The following is a 19,114-nucleotide window of genomic DNA, read 5'->3' as shown; positions in this document are numbered from 1 at the left end:
ACCTTGGACTGACCTCCCCTCCAGGCTGTACCCCAATCTCTCAGCCAGAGGCTCCCCTGGGAACACCTAGGGCTCTAAAGGAAGACACAGAGGCTGAGGCAGTTTGGAAGCCAGTTGAATTTCTGATGGAGTTTCCTTGACAGCGGGGCTGGGCAGGGGTGGCCAGACCCTCCCCATGCCCCAGGGGCTCTGGGATAGGAGCAGAAACAGTTTAAGGCTGTTGCCACTATATCCTGGACGCAACAACCTGGAAAATCATATTAATCAAGGAGACAAAAATCCCTCTAAACTCTGATACTGCACTCAAAATCAAATGAACAAAAATAAGATGCCCCAAGCCACAGCTCTAAGGATGACAGGCCCCTGTCCCTTCCACAATGTTGTTGCTGTCATCAGGAGTCCTCAGTCAACCCTGGACTCAGTCATCACTTGGAGTCATGAGGGTGTAGGACTCTTGCTTGGTCCCTCCATCCTTGCTTGGTGTGGGTTCCAGTGATCTCCCAGGGGAGTGGCAAGGGGCTGAAGCACTCAGTAGGAACAGGGGGAGTCTGCTTCCTGATTGGGGCAGGATGGAAACCCATTCACCTTCCCCGAGGTAAGGGAAGAGCACAGTTCTCTAGAAAAATCATTCACCAATAGAGGGGGATGCTGGTGCTGATTTGTATGTCGATTGGGGGTAGGGGGGTGGGACAAGTGAGTGGGGAGGAAGACGAGGGAACTGAGGGAGATGGGTCCGAGGGTGGTGGGGCCTGGGGGCTGGCCGGCCCTCCCAGCTCTCCTGGGAGCCTGTGGGAGGATGCTCAGAGGTTGCTGAAGAGTTCGTTTTTCTTGCTCCAGTCCATCTGCGGGGCCCGCTTGCTGCTGCGCTTCTGGTGGGCCCGCTCTTTGGCCACGGCCAGGGAGATGTTGAAGTCCAAGATGGGGTCAGAGGAGGAGGAGGTAGACGAGGGTGCCGTGGAGTCCTGTTTCCTGGGGCTGTCTTGGGAATTCAGCTGCAAAGAGGGGGAGGCGGTGGCAGAGAGCGGGAGTCAGTGCCTGGCGAGGCGTCCCGGTCCTCAGCCTCGGAAAGGTGGCTCCCTTGGGGCAGTGCCCAGGGGAGCCAGGTCACAAGAACAGAACGTGGCATAGCATGTGACCTGCAAGGCAGCCTGGTGTGCCAGGAATGAGAGTGTGGCTTGGGAATGGGCTTCCTGTAACCCAGGGCCACCCTCTGCCCGCCCAGCCAGCAGCCTACCTCCTCACTGGTATCACTGGAGGTGGATCTTGCCAGGGCTGATCTGGGGCTCTCGGAGGCTACCTCGGCCAGAGGTTCACGACTGTTCTCCTGGCACAGAGAGGAGGGATGTGGGTTGGCAAGGGATGGGGTGGGGAAATCCTGAATAGGGAAGGGTGTTCCCAGGGAAGACAGGTGCCTCTGAGAAGCTCCACTCAAGCTTTTCCCATCCACCCCGAAGCCCTGCTGCCTGGGCCTGATGAGAGTGGAAGGTGGGGGGTTGGGGCCTTGGGGATTGACATTTTACATTCCTCTAAGGATCAGAGGGCAGCCTGGTTCCACCGCGTAGGTGGGAGGGACCATTGTGGGATTAGTGGAATTGCTTACACACACACACCCCACCTCCCCAGCCCTCCAAAAGTAGCCTTCAGTCTTGACCAGCATTTTGGGCCAGTGACCATGGAGGGGCTATGTGGAGTGTGGGGAGATACAGGGGGCCTCTCCTTGGCACAGGGAACATGTGTGATATTCCCTGAATTTCTTGCGGCCCACTGGTTTACTTGGCCCTGACCCTAGGAATCTTGACGTCTAACCCCAAAGCAGCCAAGGCTTTGAAGGAATAATGGGGATGAGTGTTCTGGGCCCACAGATGGAGTGACAGAAGGTTCAGGTGGTCCAGGGCCACCTCCCTTTGCAAGAACCTCTGGCAGGATCCCCGGGCGGGGTGGGGGCGGGGGAACCTTTCAGCAGACCCTGCAGAGAGCTCCGGCTCTGTGGTCTGACTCTGAGTCAGCCTGTCTTAGAGTGAAGGTCTTGGCCAAGGCTTCAGCTTGGTGCTCAGCCTCTGCCTGGGTTCCTCTGTGGCCTCAGCTGGCACCAGGCCCCGCCATCTCTTCCCCAGCCTCCACTGCCTTCTCTTCCCTTCTGCCCAGGGAGGAGGGGAGGAGGGGCTTTGTTCTTCCAACCCAGACTGGAAGTAGCAGGGCCCAGGCAGCGTGCGTCCAGACACTGAAGCTCTGTTCTTGGGGGGAAGAATGGCCCCTTCTGTATGGTGGGGAGTTGAAGGCGGGGCCTGTCACCAGGATGGCGGGCTGCAGAGGGGCCCCGACCGGGCCTCTGCCTCCCGACCGCCTTGGCTCTACACAGGGGTTGAGGGGTGCACGGGCAGTTATATAGCTTGGAGCTCAGGAGGGAGCAGCTTGGCAACAGGAGTTTCAAGCTGAGCCAGACAGCCGTCCTTGGCCCAACCGCGCCACCTTCCACCCTCCTCCTGCAGCCTCTGGCGTGAGAGCCAGAGAAGCATTAGAGGGTCTGCCTTTACCTTCCGGATCTCCCCATTGGTAAAGGGCTCAGGCAAGGGACCTAGAAAAGGGAAAAGCAAAACAGAGGTGAGTCCAGGAGCTCTGCGGAATGTGGATGGAGTGGCGCCTGAAGAGGAGGGAGAGCTGCGGGGTTTGGGCCATAGTTAGACCTTGCGCCCTCCATCCGTGTCTAAGTCTCTGGCCTGCAACCCTCTGGACGTCCGTCTGACATCCTGATGATCCAGCACACACACAGATGCGCAAAATAACATTTACCCTTGCTACATCGTAACGCTCTCCAATATTTTCAAAGCAACTTAAAGTACACTTGTCTCTGGCTACTAAGTTGATCTTGGGAACCAGGGATGGATCATGAGCAATTTGGAGAAACTGTTGTCCCAGAGAGGGAGGAAATTCCAGGCTGGCTGAATTCCAGGAGAATCTCCTGGGACGCTTGTTAGAAATGCAGATCGCCAGGCCTGGGCACCAGAGCCTGCGGTTTCCTAGGAGAAGACGCTGTCACCAGAGTTGGAACCACACCCCAGATTCTGGTTAGTACCTGCCTCTGTTCAAAGAAAAAAAAAAAAATCCTGGCTCCTGCTTGCCAATGTGAGGGTGAAGGTGCTCAGAAAATAAGAACACCAGCCTGGGGTCCCCCTTGCTGTGCTTGCTCAGGTGGGAGCTCCATCTGACTGTAAGGGGGACTGGTCAGCCTGGGTGGGTTTTTTCTGAACTCTTAGTTTAAGTGCGTGTTTCCTCTGGCCTGGACGTCGGGCATACCTAACCCTCACCATTCCGTCCCAGCTGGGCAGGGGATCACTGGGATGCAGGGACTCTCACCCATGCCCTCCCCGCCAGGCGGTCTCATGTGGTCTGGAGGCAGCTGCTGGGGGGAGGGCATTCCTCTCTGTGGGGGCAGTAACACTCAGCTGGCCTGGAGGACCCGCCCCCCCTTTCGCCCAGGGATACCTGGGGAAGAGACTTGCCCTCAGGCCCCTCCCTATACAGCTCCTCCGGCCAGAGGCTACAATTACTGGAGTTCTCAGGGCCCTTCCCACCTAGCCAGAGAGATAAGAGGAAGGAATGTCTGAGGGCTGATTTCTGGGGGTGGGGGTGGGTGGCGGGGGGGGGGGGTGCTGGAGGCCTCAGGAGAAGGTATTTGAGAAGCTGTGTGGAATCTAGATCTTTGCTGTCTTCCCCACACCATATTGCCAAGGGGCTTCTCGGGGCCTCAGTTTCTCCCTCACTGAAGAAGGCCACTAAGTTATCTGGTTTCTGTGAACTTGGGAAACAAGGGTAGGGTGGTGCCCCACTGCCCATGCTCGGAGTCTGCTGGGGACTTCCACGGACCCATCCCTGCTTCCAGGAACCTCCAGGACCCACCTGGCCCCTCCACCTAGGGATTTAAATCTATGGCAGGACCTTTGGGTGGATCATCCCCCTATAAATAAAACTCTGACACCCTTAGGGAGGCCCCACCCACTGCAAAGTCCAAAGAGGTCCCCCCACCCCTACTCCTCCAGGAGCCATCTTTCCAGGGAGAAAGTCCAGACCAGAGAGCAGAGCTTTGCTTTAACACCTCCCTGCCCTGGGGCAGCAGCCTTGCCCTGTTTGGCTTGCACTTGGGCAGAAGGAGGTGCCAGGCTTGGCAGCGTCATATGGGGGATGGGGAGGGCAGGGGCCCAGGGACCAAGGAGGGACCCACTGCTCTCTAGAGCCAGTGAGCCTGGGTTTCCAAGACAACCTGAGAGAAGGGAGGGGAGGCACTGGGCCCCTGTCGCTGGACTCTGATCTGACCAAGCAAAGCTGGAGTTAACCCTTCCCTTGCATGAGTGCTGCCTGGAAAACCTGCTGGGGGTGCAGGGGTTGGGGGCTGAGGCCTCCCTTTGGTGCTACAGCTTTGGTCTGGAATATAAGTAGCTCCATCCTGCCTCCCCATCCGTCCCGCCTCCCCATCCCTCGTGCCAGCCTGACCCTATCACATAAAGCGTCCTCAGAAATCCACTGCCATCCCCGCTTCTTCTCCTGACATCAGGCACCTCTTTGCCAACCCACACTTCTGACCTCCCCTAAAGGGGACGGAGGAAGTTCTTAAGTGGGAAGCTGCCCACCCCTTGCCTGGGACACAGTCAAATCTAGAGCACTGACCCCCATTCCTGACTTGGGGGCTTCCAGCTGCCCCGCCCTGCTCACCAGTCAGATGCTCCTGAGACGGGATCACTTTGCATTTCTTGAAGAACTCATCAGTCTCCTTGTCTACCACCAGCAGCTTGGTCTCGTCCCCACCAGCCTTGATGGCAGATACCACATCCCCATGCTGCTTGCCCTCCACGCAGACCCCATTCACCTGTGGGTGGGGGCAGGGGTTATGGCACAGTTTTTTTTTTGGAGAGGGGAGGCAGAGGGGATACAAATGGTCCTCTTCGTCCTTGGCCAGTTGGTAGTCTGGGGACACTAAGTCCTCCTTGCCTGTGGAGTCTTAAATTAAGCCAAGTGGTCCTCCCACTTGACAATCAAATGAGGAGTTAGGACACATAAGAAAAGCCAAAGAAAATACAGAGAAAAGACTAAACAAACACAGCTGGGACAGACAGGGCAGGAAAGATCAGGGAGGCCTGGGATGGGCCCTCGCGTTTCTATGTGTCTGTGTCCGACTTCCCGCTCAGGGCTGTGGTTTGCTCACATGTAAAATGAGAAGTCTTGGGAGAGCTGATCTAGCTCTGAGGCTCTAAGACTGAGATTCTGGGGCCTGCCCAAGGCACGGGGTTCATGTTTCCTTTCCTCCTGAGCACCTCCCAAGAGTGTCTGAGTGCACCTGCCAGCACGGAGCCCTCAGGCAGTAGGAAACTCCTTGGGTGGCCCCACACATCTCCTGGGATGGATGGGCGACTCCTGGGCCACTGAGTGTGTCTCTGGGTGAATAAGAACCCAGAGAAGGTGAGGGCAGGAAGGGAGTCCACCATCCACCACCCTCCCTCCTGCCCACCGTTCTTCCCCTCTCTCTGGCTCCCTCACTCCCTCTATTGACCTGGCACCTATGGGCTGCCCAGAACCCCTGGGCTAAGCTAGGAGCAGATGGTGTGATGGCTGCTGCCCCAGGGGCTGCTCATAGGTGGGGAGGTTAGTCAGGAAGGCAGGGCCTGGAGAGCGTGAGAAGCATTACCTCCACAATGCGGTCCTGAGCCCGGAGCCCCGAGGCCTCAGCAGGTGAGTCTGGGTCCACCGCCCGGATGAACTGGCCTGGCTTGGACTTGTCGCTGTGCAAGTTGAAACCGTAGCCGTTGGCGCCTTTCTTCATGGCGCAGAGCCGAGGCCGGAGCTCACGCTGTGGGGGTAAAGGAGGGGCCGTGGCCATTCTCCATCATCCTAGGTCCCGCCCTCCCTGCCCTGCACCTGACCCCTCCTTGCTCCACCCTCCTCAGCACTTGGGAATAAGGCAAGTTTGCTGAGATCCCACACAGCAGGTTGAGAGAATGCTGGGCTGGGACCCAGAAGACCTGACATTGTAGCCAACTGCCCAGGTGCCCCATCCAAGCCAGTTACCTCTTCTGGCAAATGGGAGGTGGGGTCAGATTAGCTCAAGCCCCCTCCTCTTGTGCCATCCTAAGATATAATTGTGTTATTTTTTTTTATTTTTTATTTTTTATTTATGATAGTCACAGAGAGAGAGAGAGAGGCAGAGACACAGGCGGAGGGAGAAGCAGGCTCCATGCACCGGGAGCCTGATGTGGGATTCGATCCCGGGTCTCCAGGATCGCGCCCTGGGCCAAAGGCAGGCGCCAAACCGCTGCGCCACCCAGGGATCCCTAATTGTGTTATTTTGGTTGCTACCTTATCCCTCCCCTCTAAAAACTTCAGTCTGGCCCTCCTGGGGGTGAGGGCCACGCCACTGCCAGCCTGACTGGATGACTGGGGATCCTGGGCCCCTTGGTACCCCGTTCTTTGCAGCAGGGGACACAGAGAAGGTGTTTACTGAAAGCTGGTCAGAGTGTTTATAGTAAAGCCTTTCCCCATCCAAGCCAAATGGCCCAGCCCAAAGGAAGCAGGAGGCCAGATGACCACAGAGCTGGGGGGGAAGCATAGCAGAGTCCTGGACAGGATAGGGACCCCCACAGTAGAACCTCAAAGACTCTGTTGGGAAAGCCTGACTGGGGAAAGGACCATGAGAAGCAGGGCAGGGCTGCAGGGAGCCCAACGTGGCTGTGGCTGTGGCTGTGGCCATGGCTCAGGGTGGGGACCTAGTGAAAGGGCTCAAGCAGGTTTCTCTCCAGCACTCGGACACTCAGCTGAAAATGGTTTTCACCATCCTTTGTCCAACTTAAGCAGCTTAGCTTAGACGCTGCAGCCCTAGGACACATGTACACGATGGAGGGAATCTGGGTATGCATGGGCCAAGCAACCTGAAACCTTGGCCAGAAGCCTGAGCCCAAGGCCTAACTCAGGGGTTCCTCTCCCCTTCCTCCCAGGCCTGGGCAGGGCTGTAGCAGCCAGCCTGCTAGCTCCGGGTGATCTCCCAGGCCACCAGGCAATGAGCCTGGCCCTGGCCCCCACACCAGCTTCCCTACTTATTAGCTATGTGACCTGAGGCAAGTCATTTCCTTCTAGTGCCTCAGGTTCCTCATTTATAGACCATTCTTCGTGCCACTTGCCTCCTAGGGTCCCAAGGGCGCTGTGAGGCCAAGTGAGATAATTCATACAGGTGGGGACACTTCACAACTTCAAAATCCTCCTGCACATATAGACTTTTCCCAGTGCTGAGAACACTACCGAATAGTCCATAAAGCTGAGAAGGGAGATTCTGGGGAGTAGGGTGGGGGCCAGGTTGCTCTGAAACACCAGTCCCCAGCTGGGAGTAGAGCCGGCCAGGAGGCAGGGAAGGAGAGGAGGGCTTATAGGCCTCCTGCCCCAACTTGCCAGTCCCATCTGGGGCTCCCCACCCCTCCACTCTCACGGGGGGGTTTGGGGGGGCGGTGGCCAAAGGATGACTTTGCCTTCCTTTAACTGCCCGGGCAAGTCTCTGTGTTTCAGGATGTTGGTGGTGGTGGTGGGGGGGGTGTGGAGAGGAAGATAGGAAGGAGGTGTGATGGTTGGACCTGCAGTCACCCTGATCTGGGCCACAGGCCCTGGGCCCTTCCCTAGTTTCTCCTTCAGTAGGCTTCCCTCACCCCATACAATAGCAAAGACAGAGAGGCAAGCAATAAAAAAGTGGGGGAGGGGCAGAGGGGGACCCCAGTGGCTGTGAAACATCCCCTTCTCTCAAACTCCCTGTTGGCGGGGTACAGTGGGGCCAGGGTGCAATCCTAGGAGCCCCTCCCCTGGCTCCCCACCCCCCACCTGCGCTGCTTATCCCCTGGCAGCCCCCACGGGATATTGTTCAGGAGTAAGTGAGGCTCTTCTCCCCTCCAGCTAATCCCTCCACAAAGCTGCCAGCCCAGCCCTCCCCCAGGCCGAGGTGAGCAGGAACAGGTCTGACCAGTTGCCACCACCTTGCAGGCTCAGCTTTCTGCCCCAGCCAGCAGAGCCCGCAATCACCCTGAGAAAGTGGGGAGGATCGCACCAGGGGCTGGGTGGGGGGTGGGGGGGCCAGTGGTGCGAGCAGCTCTGAGGTCCCCGCTCCCCTCCACCTCCCTTCATTCCAAAGAGCCTTCCCATAGCCACCTGGCTGGGGCTGGTCACCCCATTTTCAAAACGGGGAAACAGAGTCCAGATATTAAGCCCACGGCCTAATGTCCCACGGCTTCACAGTGGAGGAGCCAGAGCTCCAGCAAGGTTTCTGAGTTGGACCCCGTGTTCTTTCCACCATCCACGGGCTGGCCCCAAAGGACCCGAGTCCAGACTGGGAGGAGAACCCAGCAGGAGTCGTAAACATGGGTTGCTCCCCCGCAGTGGCTGCAGTCTCTGCTGGGAGGCAGCTGGTGGCTGATGAAACCACAGCCTTCCTTCCGGGTGTTCAAGGCCTCTTGCGGCCAGAGCTCCAGCCTGACTTGGGATAAGCAGGGCTGCGGTGGGCAGGCCCGGGCTGGGGCAGCCCAGTGGTTCGGGGAGTGCTGCTCCTGGCCAGCAGGGCCATGGGGCCTGGGTCCCAGTGCTGGGGGCATGCTTCCCGATCCTCCATGCTTCCCTGCACCTTCTGGTGCCCTATCATCAAAGCCGGAGCGCCTGCTTTGAACCTTGCTCCCCTCTGCCAGTCCCAAGCCATGAGGATTGGAGGAAATGGGGCTCAGTTCCCCCACTGCTCCCTTCCCCCTTTACTGGGACCTGCTCCACTGCCCTCTGGGGGTGGCTGAGCTTGGGGACAAGCAGCAGCAGGTGGTTTTCTGAAGTGTTCAGACACCGACACAGGTTCCATCTTAGCGCCTTCCTTCCCAAGGCCCCGGAGGCTCCCTCCTTCCCCTCCCTTCTCATGGGAGGGGTGGGGGCTTCTCATTCTTCCAGGGAGACCAGCCAGTTTTACTCCACCCCTCCCCCAGATGTCTCCAGGAGGTGTCACTGCCAGCTGCTGAGTCAGCCCATCAAAGGAGCCCATCCCAGCCAGGGTGGAGGTTGGTGCTTGCAGGAGGAGTCCCTGGGGGCAGCCTCCCTGGGGATCTGATGGGGAGGGGTCAGGTGCCTGGGTAGAGCCTGGCCACTGTTGCTCCTGGGCCCCAACCCCCAACCCCCAACGCTGAAGCAGGACTGGGTTCTGGCTCCGGGGAAATCGGGTAGATGGAAAGTCCAGGCCATCTTGGTCCTGGTGTGCGGCCCCCAGGAGCTCAGGCGGGGGTGTGGGGGCGGGAATTTCAAGGGGAACCCGGCCTCAGAGTGGCCAGAGTGCCAGGTGGGGCTCCCAGTGACGATGATGGCTCAGAAGGAGAAGTCAGGATCTGCTCAGTGAGGAGCCTGGTGGAGACCCGGAAGCAAGAGGAAGGGGCAAGAGGCAATGGTGGCCAAAGGACGGAGCAAATGAGCTGGGGTGACTGGGGTGCTGGGTGGGCCTGAGTCTCACTTCTAGGCAACATCAGACAAGCTTTCCAAAAGATCTTGCCAGCAGAGCCGCCTCCAGACTCTTCTCCCAGAGCCTTCTCCCACCCTCAGGTTGTCAGGCTGTCCCAAACCCTGTCACAGGCCCACAGGACCATCCCTTCCCTCTTCTCTCCCAGGGAGCTCAGCCCAGCCTGAGTGGCCGCCCAGTCACCTCCACCCACGCAGTCCAAGCGGACTGCGGGTGCGGAATTCAATAGGCGCCACCAGCAGCCACCTGGAAAGCCGAGGAAAGTCGATACCCTAATCCTAGTGCCCGTCTCTGGGGAGCAGGCCCAGGGCCGCTCCCTGTTCCTCTTCGGGGAGGGCTACTGGGGGCCAACGCCCCATTGGGCCCAGCCCCTCCCTGGCAGGTGTCATGGTGATGGGCCCTACAGAACATAGCCAGGCTGCTTCCAGAAGGCCAGGCAGCTCTGGGCCCCACAAGGAATGGGCTGGAAGAGCTAAAAGACCACCAGGGTGGCTGGGGGAACAATAGAGGTGACCCTCACCTCCCAAGTCTGCCCTTTCCTCAACCCAGCCAAGGCCTCTTGTTTATGCAGATAAGACCAATGCCTGCTGCCCCAGGGAGATCAGCCCCAACAATGGGGTGGGAGACAAGGGGACAGGGCAGTGCGTAGGAGCCCTGGCTGTTCTGGTGGAGGTAGGATAGGAGGTACCCTGGGCAGGAGGAACGGTGGCTGCTCTGCGACGCAGCTCATTGTCTCACGGAACACTAGAGACACAGCTTGGGTCTGGTGCCAGCTCTTCAAGGAAGCCACGATGGACGGTGAGAGCTGGCCTGGCCTAAGGGTGACATGTGACCGGGCAGCAAGGGGGCACTGTCCTCAGGGCAGGTTGAGAGGTGACCAGGAGCTCTGACCACTGGCCAGTGAGCGTCCAGAGCTGTAGGCTAAAGGTATCCTCTCTTCCCTTGGGTACAAAATGCTTGGCGGCCACTAACCCATACTCACTCCATCACCCTGGTGTGGCTTCACTTCACCCTACAGACCTCCCCAGCCCAGGTCTGTGCAGGGAAGGTGGGCACCTTAATGTGCAAAAAAAGGAGCTACTCTAGCTTTTGATTTTGTCCTTCCTGTTTCTCAGTTGGAAGGCCCTGCTCTGGAACTCAGCTGGTTAGATCCAGGTGGGATCCATATGCTAAAGAGGGAGCTACTTCTCCAAGGTCCCAGGAAGGGGTCCTGAGCCAGCTTTTCCCTCTGGTTCTTTTCTGCTGGTGTCGGCCAGAGACCCACCCGAAAGAGTTTGGCTCAGGTCTGTCTAGGGCTGGGCAAGCCTGGGACGGAGCAGGCTGGTATGTGGGCTGCTGCCTGGCTGGACACCATCCAGGCTGGCCGCCCCATGCCCGCCTGCTCCACAGCCACTGCATCCTCATCCAGCCTTATCCTCACCCTCCTTCCAGGAGTCACTGGATTTAACTCCTGCAGGCTACAGACCTTCAGAGAGCTTGTGGAATTGGGGCTATATTAACAAACAGAAGCTACCGTTTACTGAGCACTTACTGTGTGCCAAGGACTGCTAAGGACTGCACTAGGATTTTATGGGCATTTTCTCATTCAATCCTGTGAGGAAGGTATCACTCAGGTTCAAAAAGATCACATAAACTGCTCAAGTGTGCAGTGGAGGGGGGGAGGAGGTAGGCTTTGAACTCAGATGTGGAGCTGCACTGTCTGATGGGAACAGAATGCCAGTCAGGTAGGCAATTTAAAATTTCCCAGGCGTCACGTCAAAGTAAAAAAGAAATGAGAAATTAATCATAATTATCTCATTTCATATAATAAACCCAAACTGTTACCATTTCAATATGGAATCCACTTAAAAATGATTAATGGCATGTTTTACATCTTTTTGTTTGTATGAAGTCTTCAAAATCTGGCGTGCATTTCATACTTCCAGCACGTCTCAATTGGGATGAGCACACCTGAAGTAGTAAGAGCCACATGTGGCCAGTGGCTGCCACAATGGCCTGCTGATATCCTAGAGGCCTCACTCTCAACCATTAGGCTGTCAGCTCCAAATAGTTTCCTTTTCTTAAAAAAAAAAAAAAAAAAAAAGACTTATTTATTTGAGAGAGGGAGAGTGTGCGTCAGTGCCTGCCCAAAGGGCGTTGGGGGGGGTGGGCAGAGAGATGGAATCTCAAGGCCCCCGCCCAGAGCAGAGTCCTACCACAGGTGCTCGATCCACGACTCTGAGATCATGATCTGATCTGAAATCACACATGGGACACAACTGACTGAGCCACCCAGATGCCCCCCAAACAGTTTTATAAATCATCCCCCCTCAACACACACACTTGAATTGGGCACCATGACCTTATAACACACCCAGGAAGAGGTGAGAGCCTTGAATTCTAGAAGTCAGAGCTCTAGCCTCAGACAACACAGCAATGAGTGAGCAGCACTTCAACCCCAGTTTTAGGGAATCTGTGCCACTCATCATTTTCCAGGACACAGGAAACTAAACAATACCCAGAGGGCTGGGGACGTGGTGAGTTGTCCTACTCCAGGGGTGAAGTAAAGCCAAGGCCAACAGTAGAGGTTGGCCTTCAGGAGGTGCCCTATGTGCAAGGATCCAGGGGGTCAGGTTAAGGAGAGACTTGGTGGCCAGACTCCTGGTCCCAGCCCATCAAGGCAGAAGCTGGGGCCAGAGCCAGGCCACTTCTGGGCTGAGGCCTTCCATCAGGGCTGATACATTCTCCTGATGGTGCCAAAGGACACCCCCTAGGGAAGGAAGCTACCTGGACCCCTCCTCGCAAGGAGCCTGAATTTATTCCAACGTGATGGCTCTTATGTGGCCCAGGATGTGATGGGCAGAGAAACCAGCTGGACAGTCGGGCCCTCAGGTACAAGTCAAATGTGTGGCTGAATAAATAGATGTGTAGGTACTGGAGTCAGCGAGAGCTGGGTTCCAGGATACACCCCCCTCCACGTGGTCAGGGCTCACTAGCTGACAGCCTGGGGCAGCCCACCTGGACCGACCAAGGCTCAGTTTCCATGTAGACCATGGGGGCTAATATCTGCCTCATGGGGCTGTTTTATAGATTGAATGACATCAGGCATATTATTATTTTTTTAAGAGATTTATTTGAGAGAGTGAGCACACACATTTGAACGAAAGAGCAGACTCCCCCACTGAGCACATCTCATGACCCTGAGATCAGGACCTGAGCTGAAATCAAGAGTTGAATGCTGAGGCACCTGTGGGGCTCAGTGGTTGAGGGCCTGCCTTCGGCTTAGGGTGTGTCCCTGGGGTCCTGGGATCTAGTCCCGCATCAGGCTCTCCGTGGGGAGCCTCCTTCTCCATCTGCCTATGTCTCTGCCTCTCTGTGTGTCTCTCATGAATAAATAAATAAAATCTTATAAAAAAAAAAAGACTTGGATGCTTTAATGGACTGGGCCGCTCAGGCGCCCCGATAGAGGGCATGTTTAGTACACAGCACATTTGCCGGACACAAATAATAGCTATCATTTACTGAAATGATTACTCTCGGCTCACAAAATGGAAAAACTGCTACCTAATTTGCAGGGCTGTCCTGTCCTAGGGGAATCCATGAAATGAACATCAGTATCTCTGTGGCACAAGGCTGCACTAGAACTTTTGAGTTTCCTTCCTCACTATGGCTGCTCCATCTCAGAGCAGCAACACGCAGAGGAGCATCTAGTAGTATTAGGGTCGAGAACTCTGGCTTCTCTCTGTAAAAGGCCTGCAGCACTAATTCCTAAATGCTCCCCCACCTCCCTGGCGCCCCATGGGATGGGAGGCTGGAGAGGGAGAGAAAGTGAGAAAGGCCTGCATCTAGACACATGGAGAAGGATGCCCCATTCTGTCTCCAAGAGAATCACCCCCAGATTTACTGACTTAACTTTATAGGAGCCTGAAGGTAAGAACCAGAAGAGAAAGAGATCCCAAATATGCAGCTTATGAGAAGGAACCAACAACACTCAAACTATCACATACCCCATTGATTTAAAATCCAAACATCCTGCAGCTCAGATTCTGTTGTGCCCTTCCAAACACCAACTGGGACAGTGTGGAATGGCCTGTCCCGGGAAGGAAGTTGGTAGTCTGCCAGTTAATTGTGTCCACCCACCCACCTTGCTGCCTGGGGTGCCCCGCACTGTTTCTTTCTTTCTTTATCATTTGAAATTTTTTTTAAAGGTATTTTTTATTTATTTATGATAGTCACAGAGAGAGAGAGAGAGAGGCAGAGACATAGGCAGAGGGAGAAGCAGGCTCCATGCACCGGGAGCCCGATGTGGGATTCGATCCTGGGTCTCCAGGATCGCGCCCTGGGCCAAAGGCAGGCGCCAAACCGCTGCGCCACCCAGGGATCCCTCATTTGAAATTTTTAAGTAGGTTCCACATCCAATATGGGAAATCAAACTCAAGACCCTGAGACCAAGAGTCCCACTCTCCACCGATTGAGAGAGCCAGGTACCCCTGTGCTGTTTCTGCCTCTGGGATCAGAGTCAGGTCTGGCAAGAACACATCCCAAGCTGGGCACCGACACATACACACACCCCTATCATCTCATCAAATCTCCCCCACCCCCCCCAAAAAAAAATCTCCCCAAAATCCTGCATGGTGGGTTCTGGTGTTCCCACTTCCCAGAGGAAGAAGCTGAGGTTTGCAGCCAACAATGGACAATTAGGGTGCCAGAGCCAGCTGACCATGACGTCTAGAATTTTAGCTTTCTAGTCCACAGATGGAAGCTGCTAGCAGGCAAGAAAAAGGAGTGGGTAGGTTCTGTCTGGAATTCTGATCTCTGGTGTGCCTGGAATTCTGATCTCTGGGCACAAATAGGTCCAGGTGTGCTGGACTGAGATGAATTAGGATAAAGGTGCCTGATGGCTGTTAGACATTCATTCATTCAAAAATTATGTGGGCCCCTCCCTACTCAGGGCCAGGCACAGCAATGGGGATGTAAGTACAAAGAAGCCTTAGCCTTTGACCTCCTCACCATCGCAGTGGGTCAAGATCATGAACAACTGACTCAAATACTGTGTGTTCAGAGCAAGAAAAGATGTATGGGACAGGGAGGAGGAGGAGAGCAAAGGAAAATCTCATTCTGCTAGTGGGCTCTAGGAAAGGCTCTGAGGGCCGTGAGTAGTTTTGCGGAGTGTGTCTTGTGGAGAAGGGGACTGACAGGTTCCCAGGCTGAAGGGTAGTTATCCTCCGGCTGCTGGATTGGGAAGGGCTGCAGAACACCTTTCGATTATTCAAGAACAGCAGCCTCTAATTGAGCACTCATTGAGCGCCAGGCTTGGATATGGCTGCACTTGCCCAATGAGGGGTAGATCCAGGGCTGGCTGCCCCAGGGGTGGGCATGTAACGATCACCGTGAAATACTTATCAGTTCCAATACCAAGAGTGACGTTTGCTGAGCACTTACTTAGTGCCAGGCACAGAGCTACTGACCACCCCCTATTATCCCACCCATCTGGCAGCTGCTGTGATCCCAACATACACCAGAAGGCACAGGGAGGTTAAGACACTTGGCTTGAGGCGGCCCAGCTAGTACAGCTGAGGTGGCTCAGGCCTGCTGCCCATCCACCACTGTGACTGCAGGGGTGGGGGCGGGGACTGGGGGGAGGTAAGCTGGGGTGTTGTTTTGTTACTCCTCTCTCAGTGGGGGTGGGGAAACCACCAACAGAGCAGGTGGGCACAATTGGAAGTCCCCTTCCCCCCCACTCAAGAGGTTCTACAGGGACCCCACACCCTCTGCCCTGTATGATTCTCGACCCAGGCCGGTCCTCCCAATGAAATATCATCTGCCGCCCACTCTGCGTGGAAATTTTCCACTTAACACCTTTCTCACTTGTGAGAACCAAAAAAGATATGATAAGAGTCCCCACTTTGCAAACAAATTCAGGCTACAGCAAATTAGTAAAACTCAAATTCTTTATAGGAGATGCTTTTTAGGGAAAAAGTAAGTCTTACTGTGTTTATTAGCTTTTTCCCTCTTTTCCCAATGACAGAGTGGTGGTCCCTTCCATGGCCACCATACCAGATTTCATGGGAATTTCCTACCAAAGGGACTGGCTTTGCATGAGAATGAAGGAATCCTCGCTCAAATGCCTGGACAGAGAAGTGCTCAATTCAGCATCCACTTGGGACTCACGTACTTCCCACTATTTGTAAAATCCTGGAGGAGGCAGGTGTCACTGTATTACAACACTCTCCATTTTACAGATGGGAGAACCAAGGCTCAGGGAAGTTCCGTGACTTGCCTGTTGACCTGAAAGGGCCCAAGAGGTCTGGTGATGGTGTCCGCAGGACTGGCTGGAGGGTACTAGACTTTCCTCTCCTGGCCTAACATAACAAAGTATGCACAAATGCAGATGTCATGTCGCTATCTGGAGGAATCCGATTCTCAGAAAGCAAGAAGGCAAGCTCTGCTGCTTTTTCAGATGGCATGGTGGGAGTGCATACGCTAGGTCAAGCCCCCACGCCCCTGGCATCCTCCACCTCTCCCCAGATCCTCCCGCACGCAGCAGAAAAAAAAAAAAAAGATAAAGAAAAAAAAAAAAACCCGAAAGGGCAAGGGGAGGAGCTGAACATAACAGCATCTTGGCGGGGGATGGGGAGTGGGGTGGTGGTTATTGGTGCCAGTGCCAAAGTCCAAAAAAAAAGCAAGCAAGGAAAAAGGGAATGGCAAATTGATACACTCAGCTCAGCACGAAGTTCAAACTGGATTTCTGCCTGGGATCAGAGGTCATGGGTTCCAACTCTCTAGTGTAAAACCCTTGCCAGGGATGCTCCGACCCCTCCCCCACCATTGCCAATGCCAGCTTGGCAGCGGCAGGAAGTGGGAGCCTGGCGGCCCTAGTATTCCCAGCACCCAGCTCCGGCTGGATGGGGCTCCTGGTGACCTCACTTCCACCAAACCAGCTGGTCCTCTCGGGCTCCACCTTCTACCTTAAGGCTGAAGGGTGCCCTTTCTATGTCCAGGAGGCTTCTGTTGGCACCATGGACACTCCTGCCACACGCTGCCACCAGGTGGAGAGCTGGTGCAAGCCAAATGGGCCCTGAGAGGCCCAGGCTCTGCTCCACTCCCCCCTCCGCCCCCAGTCTGTACCCTAAGGCTTCCCCCTTCACTCTCTGGGGACAAGAGGCTCTCATCCCAACTCCTGTTTTGCTACTGCCCCACCTGTAGCTGATCCAAACTGAGATCGTTTGGTGAGAAACCCCAAACATGGGTAAAAGGCAACCAGCCTGCTTGCTGTCCGGGGACTGGAGTGAGACAGACAACGATAGGGCAAGACCACCGGCCGGGGGCTGAGTCCCGCTGGCTTGTGCATCGCCCAGCAACAGGCACCACTAGTCCCCTCCTTCCTCCCAGCCGCTGCTCTTCCTCCAAGGTCCTCCCCTCCCGTTCCCAGATACGAGCTAGCGCTTACTCCTCACATTCCTGAGACTCATAAATCCTCCTGGGTGGCAGGGCCGCCACCCCCGTCCCCAGACGCCTCTGCACCTCCTCCCCACCCCCACCCCCCACCCCCACACTTCGCCCAGAGGTGGTGGGGCTTCCTCTCCTGTTAAAAGTCACACTGTACTTCAGGAGGATGAAGTCCAGGCGGGATGAAGTTAATGATACACGCACCGGCCGGCCGGGGGTGCGGGGTGCCAGGGTGCGGGGGTGCGGGGGGGACCCCGTCGGCGACCCCTCCCTCCCCTCGTGCTGGGGCTCCGCACCGAAAGGGGGCTGTCATTCCTCTAGCTTTCGGGAGTCGGGGTGGGGGTCGCTCACCCCAGCTTCATCTACCACCCGCAGGGGCCGTGGAGGAAGCTGGCACCTCCGCGGCGGCTGGGAAGGGGGTGGCCCAGGAGGGCCTGGATTGGGGGGTTCCGAAGAGCGGGAGCAGACGCCGCCAGCAGGGCCGGGGAAAGACGCCTGGGCTCCCTCGAGCTGCCCTCCCTCCCTGCTACTCCCAAAGGCCAAGGGACGAGAAGCGCAGGTGGCCAGGCGCCCCGCGCCCCGCGGCCCGGTCTGGGCAGGCGCGTGGGGGTAACGGGACGCAGCCCCAAGCCAGCAACCTCCAGCGCGACCTGTCGGCGGGCGGAAGCAACCTCCCCCCCGGGGATCTGGTTTCAGAAGGAGCAGGCGGGCGCGGGGTCGGCCGTCCGGGGGCGCCTGGCTCTGTCTCTTCCCGATCCCCCGTCCCACCCCGTCCCACCCCGTCCCGGTCGCCGCGGGCTCGGGGCCGCACACTCACCCGCTCCGGGCCGCTCCTCTCGGCTTCGCGCGGCTCCTGCGCGGCGGCCTGCGGCTCGCTTTCGGCGCCAGCCCCCCGCGCCTCGGGGGCGGCCGGCGGCTCGGCCTGCCCGGGCCCGTCCTGGGCGCGCAGCAGCTCCTCCCGCACCGGGACGCCCAGCTTCTGCAGCCGCTCGTCGGCGTCGGGGTCCACCACCAGCAGGCGCACGGCGTTGAGCGCGGCGCGGATGCGGCTCACCACCTGCTGGTGGGTCTCCTTCTCTACGTTCTCGCCGTTCACCTCCACCAGCCGGTCTCCGGCCAGCAGCCCCGCCTTCTCGGCCGGAGAACCGGGCTCCACCAGCCGGATGAACTGGCCCACCTTGCCCTTCTCCCCGTGCAGGTGGAAGCCGTAGCCGTTCGGGCCCTTCTCCAGACAGCAGAGCCGGGGCAGGGGCGCCCCGGCCGCCGCGTCCGCGCTCATCTCGCCCCGCGACGGCTCAGCGGTGCGACGTGGGGTCCCGTCGGGGGCCGGTGCCGCCCTTCTCCCCGCCCCGGCGGACCCGCAGGCGGAAGGGGGGGCGCGCTGCAGAGAACCGCCGCGCCGCGCCGCGCCGCGGGACGCGCTGAGCCAACAGGTGGGAGACGAGCGGCGGCTGCGGGCTGCGAGGAGCCGGAGCAGGAGCGCGTGGGCCAATCCGCACCCCGCGCGGCGTCTGAGCGCCCGCGAAGCTGCTCCAGCCCCTTATCCCGGGGGCGGGGCCGGCCCGAGGGTGTGGACACCGCGGCCCAATCAGAGGCCTCGGGCAGGGGCGCTCGGGCCGGGTGAACGACGCCGACCAATGGGAGCGCGCGGGGGGCGTGGCCCCGCGCGGGGGGCGGGGCCCGTGCTCGGCGCGGCGCCCCGCGGCGCGAGAAGAAAGAGGGCTCAGGAAGTGGAAGTGTTTGTTAGCGAGCGGCCGGAGTCGGGGCGGGGGGCGGGGCGAGTTCCCGGTACTGGGCGGAGAGGCCCGTAGGCTCCCGGTTCTCCCTACCCTTGGCGGGGATCGAGGGGAGCCAACCCACGGATTAGGGACTCTGACGCTTTAACAACCTTTAGCTAAATTCTTGTGTGCACTTCTGTGCGGGGTGGGGGGTGGGGGGCGGGGGGAGTGGGAGCGTCCGTTGCCAGGGCAACCACTCCAGCTCCGGGGCTGCAGGGTCCCAGAACCCTTACCCATAAGAACTAGGTCCCCCTCCTCCGGAACCTAACACAGTTGTTTGAATAACGATACTTTCCCGTTCGTGGACTTTGCGTTGCTCAAGGACACGCTACCGGGGTGCGGACTCTCATCCTCCCTGGGACAGTGTGAGGGCTCCCCAGGGAGCCCCAGCTTCCCCGGGCTG

At 57.6% G+C, this 19,114-nt stretch overlaps 1 protein-coding gene across 1 annotated transcript; it reads right to left on the bottom strand.

The window, feature by feature from the left end:
• Positions 1–99: 99 nt before the first annotated feature.
• Positions 100–18,449, bottom strand: SLC9A3R1 (SLC9A3 regulator 1). The gene is made up of 6 exons (XM_041725545.1): positions 17,751–18,449; positions 5,678–5,839; positions 4,708–4,861; positions 2,535–2,575; positions 1,235–1,324; positions 100–992 (listed from the first exon to the last, which is right to left on the bottom strand). Exons 1-6 carry the CDS (start codon positions 18,210–18,212, stop codon positions 801–803), a joined length of 1,101 nt encoding a protein of 366 aa, XP_041581479.1. The 5' UTR covers positions 18,213–18,449; the 3' UTR covers positions 100–800.
• Positions 18,450–19,114: the final 665 nt, after the last annotated feature.

This window comes from Vulpes lagopus, chromosome 12, assembly GCF_018345385.1.
Source record: "Vulpes lagopus strain Blue_001 chromosome 12, ASM1834538v1, whole genome shotgun sequence".
Classification (NCBI taxonomy): Eukaryota; Metazoa; Chordata; class Mammalia; order Carnivora; family Canidae; genus Vulpes; species Vulpes lagopus.
The sequence above is the reverse complement of the archived record's forward strand: the minus strand, read 5'-3'. Positions and strand labels throughout refer to the sequence as shown.

Coding starts and splice junctions, on each gene's coding strand:
- SLC9A3R1 (XM_041725545.1), bottom strand. CDS start 18,212: ATGAGCGCGGACGCGGCGGCCGGGGCGCCCCTGCCCCGGCTCTGCTGT. Junction 2,576..4,707: donor GTCTCAGGAGCATCTGACTG/GTGAGCAGGGCG, acceptor TCCCTTTTCTAG/GTCCCTTGCCTGAGCCCTTT. Junction 993..1,234: donor CCAGTGATACCAGTGAGGAG/GTAGGCTGCTGG, acceptor CCCTCTTTGCAG/CTGAATTCCCAAGACAGCCC.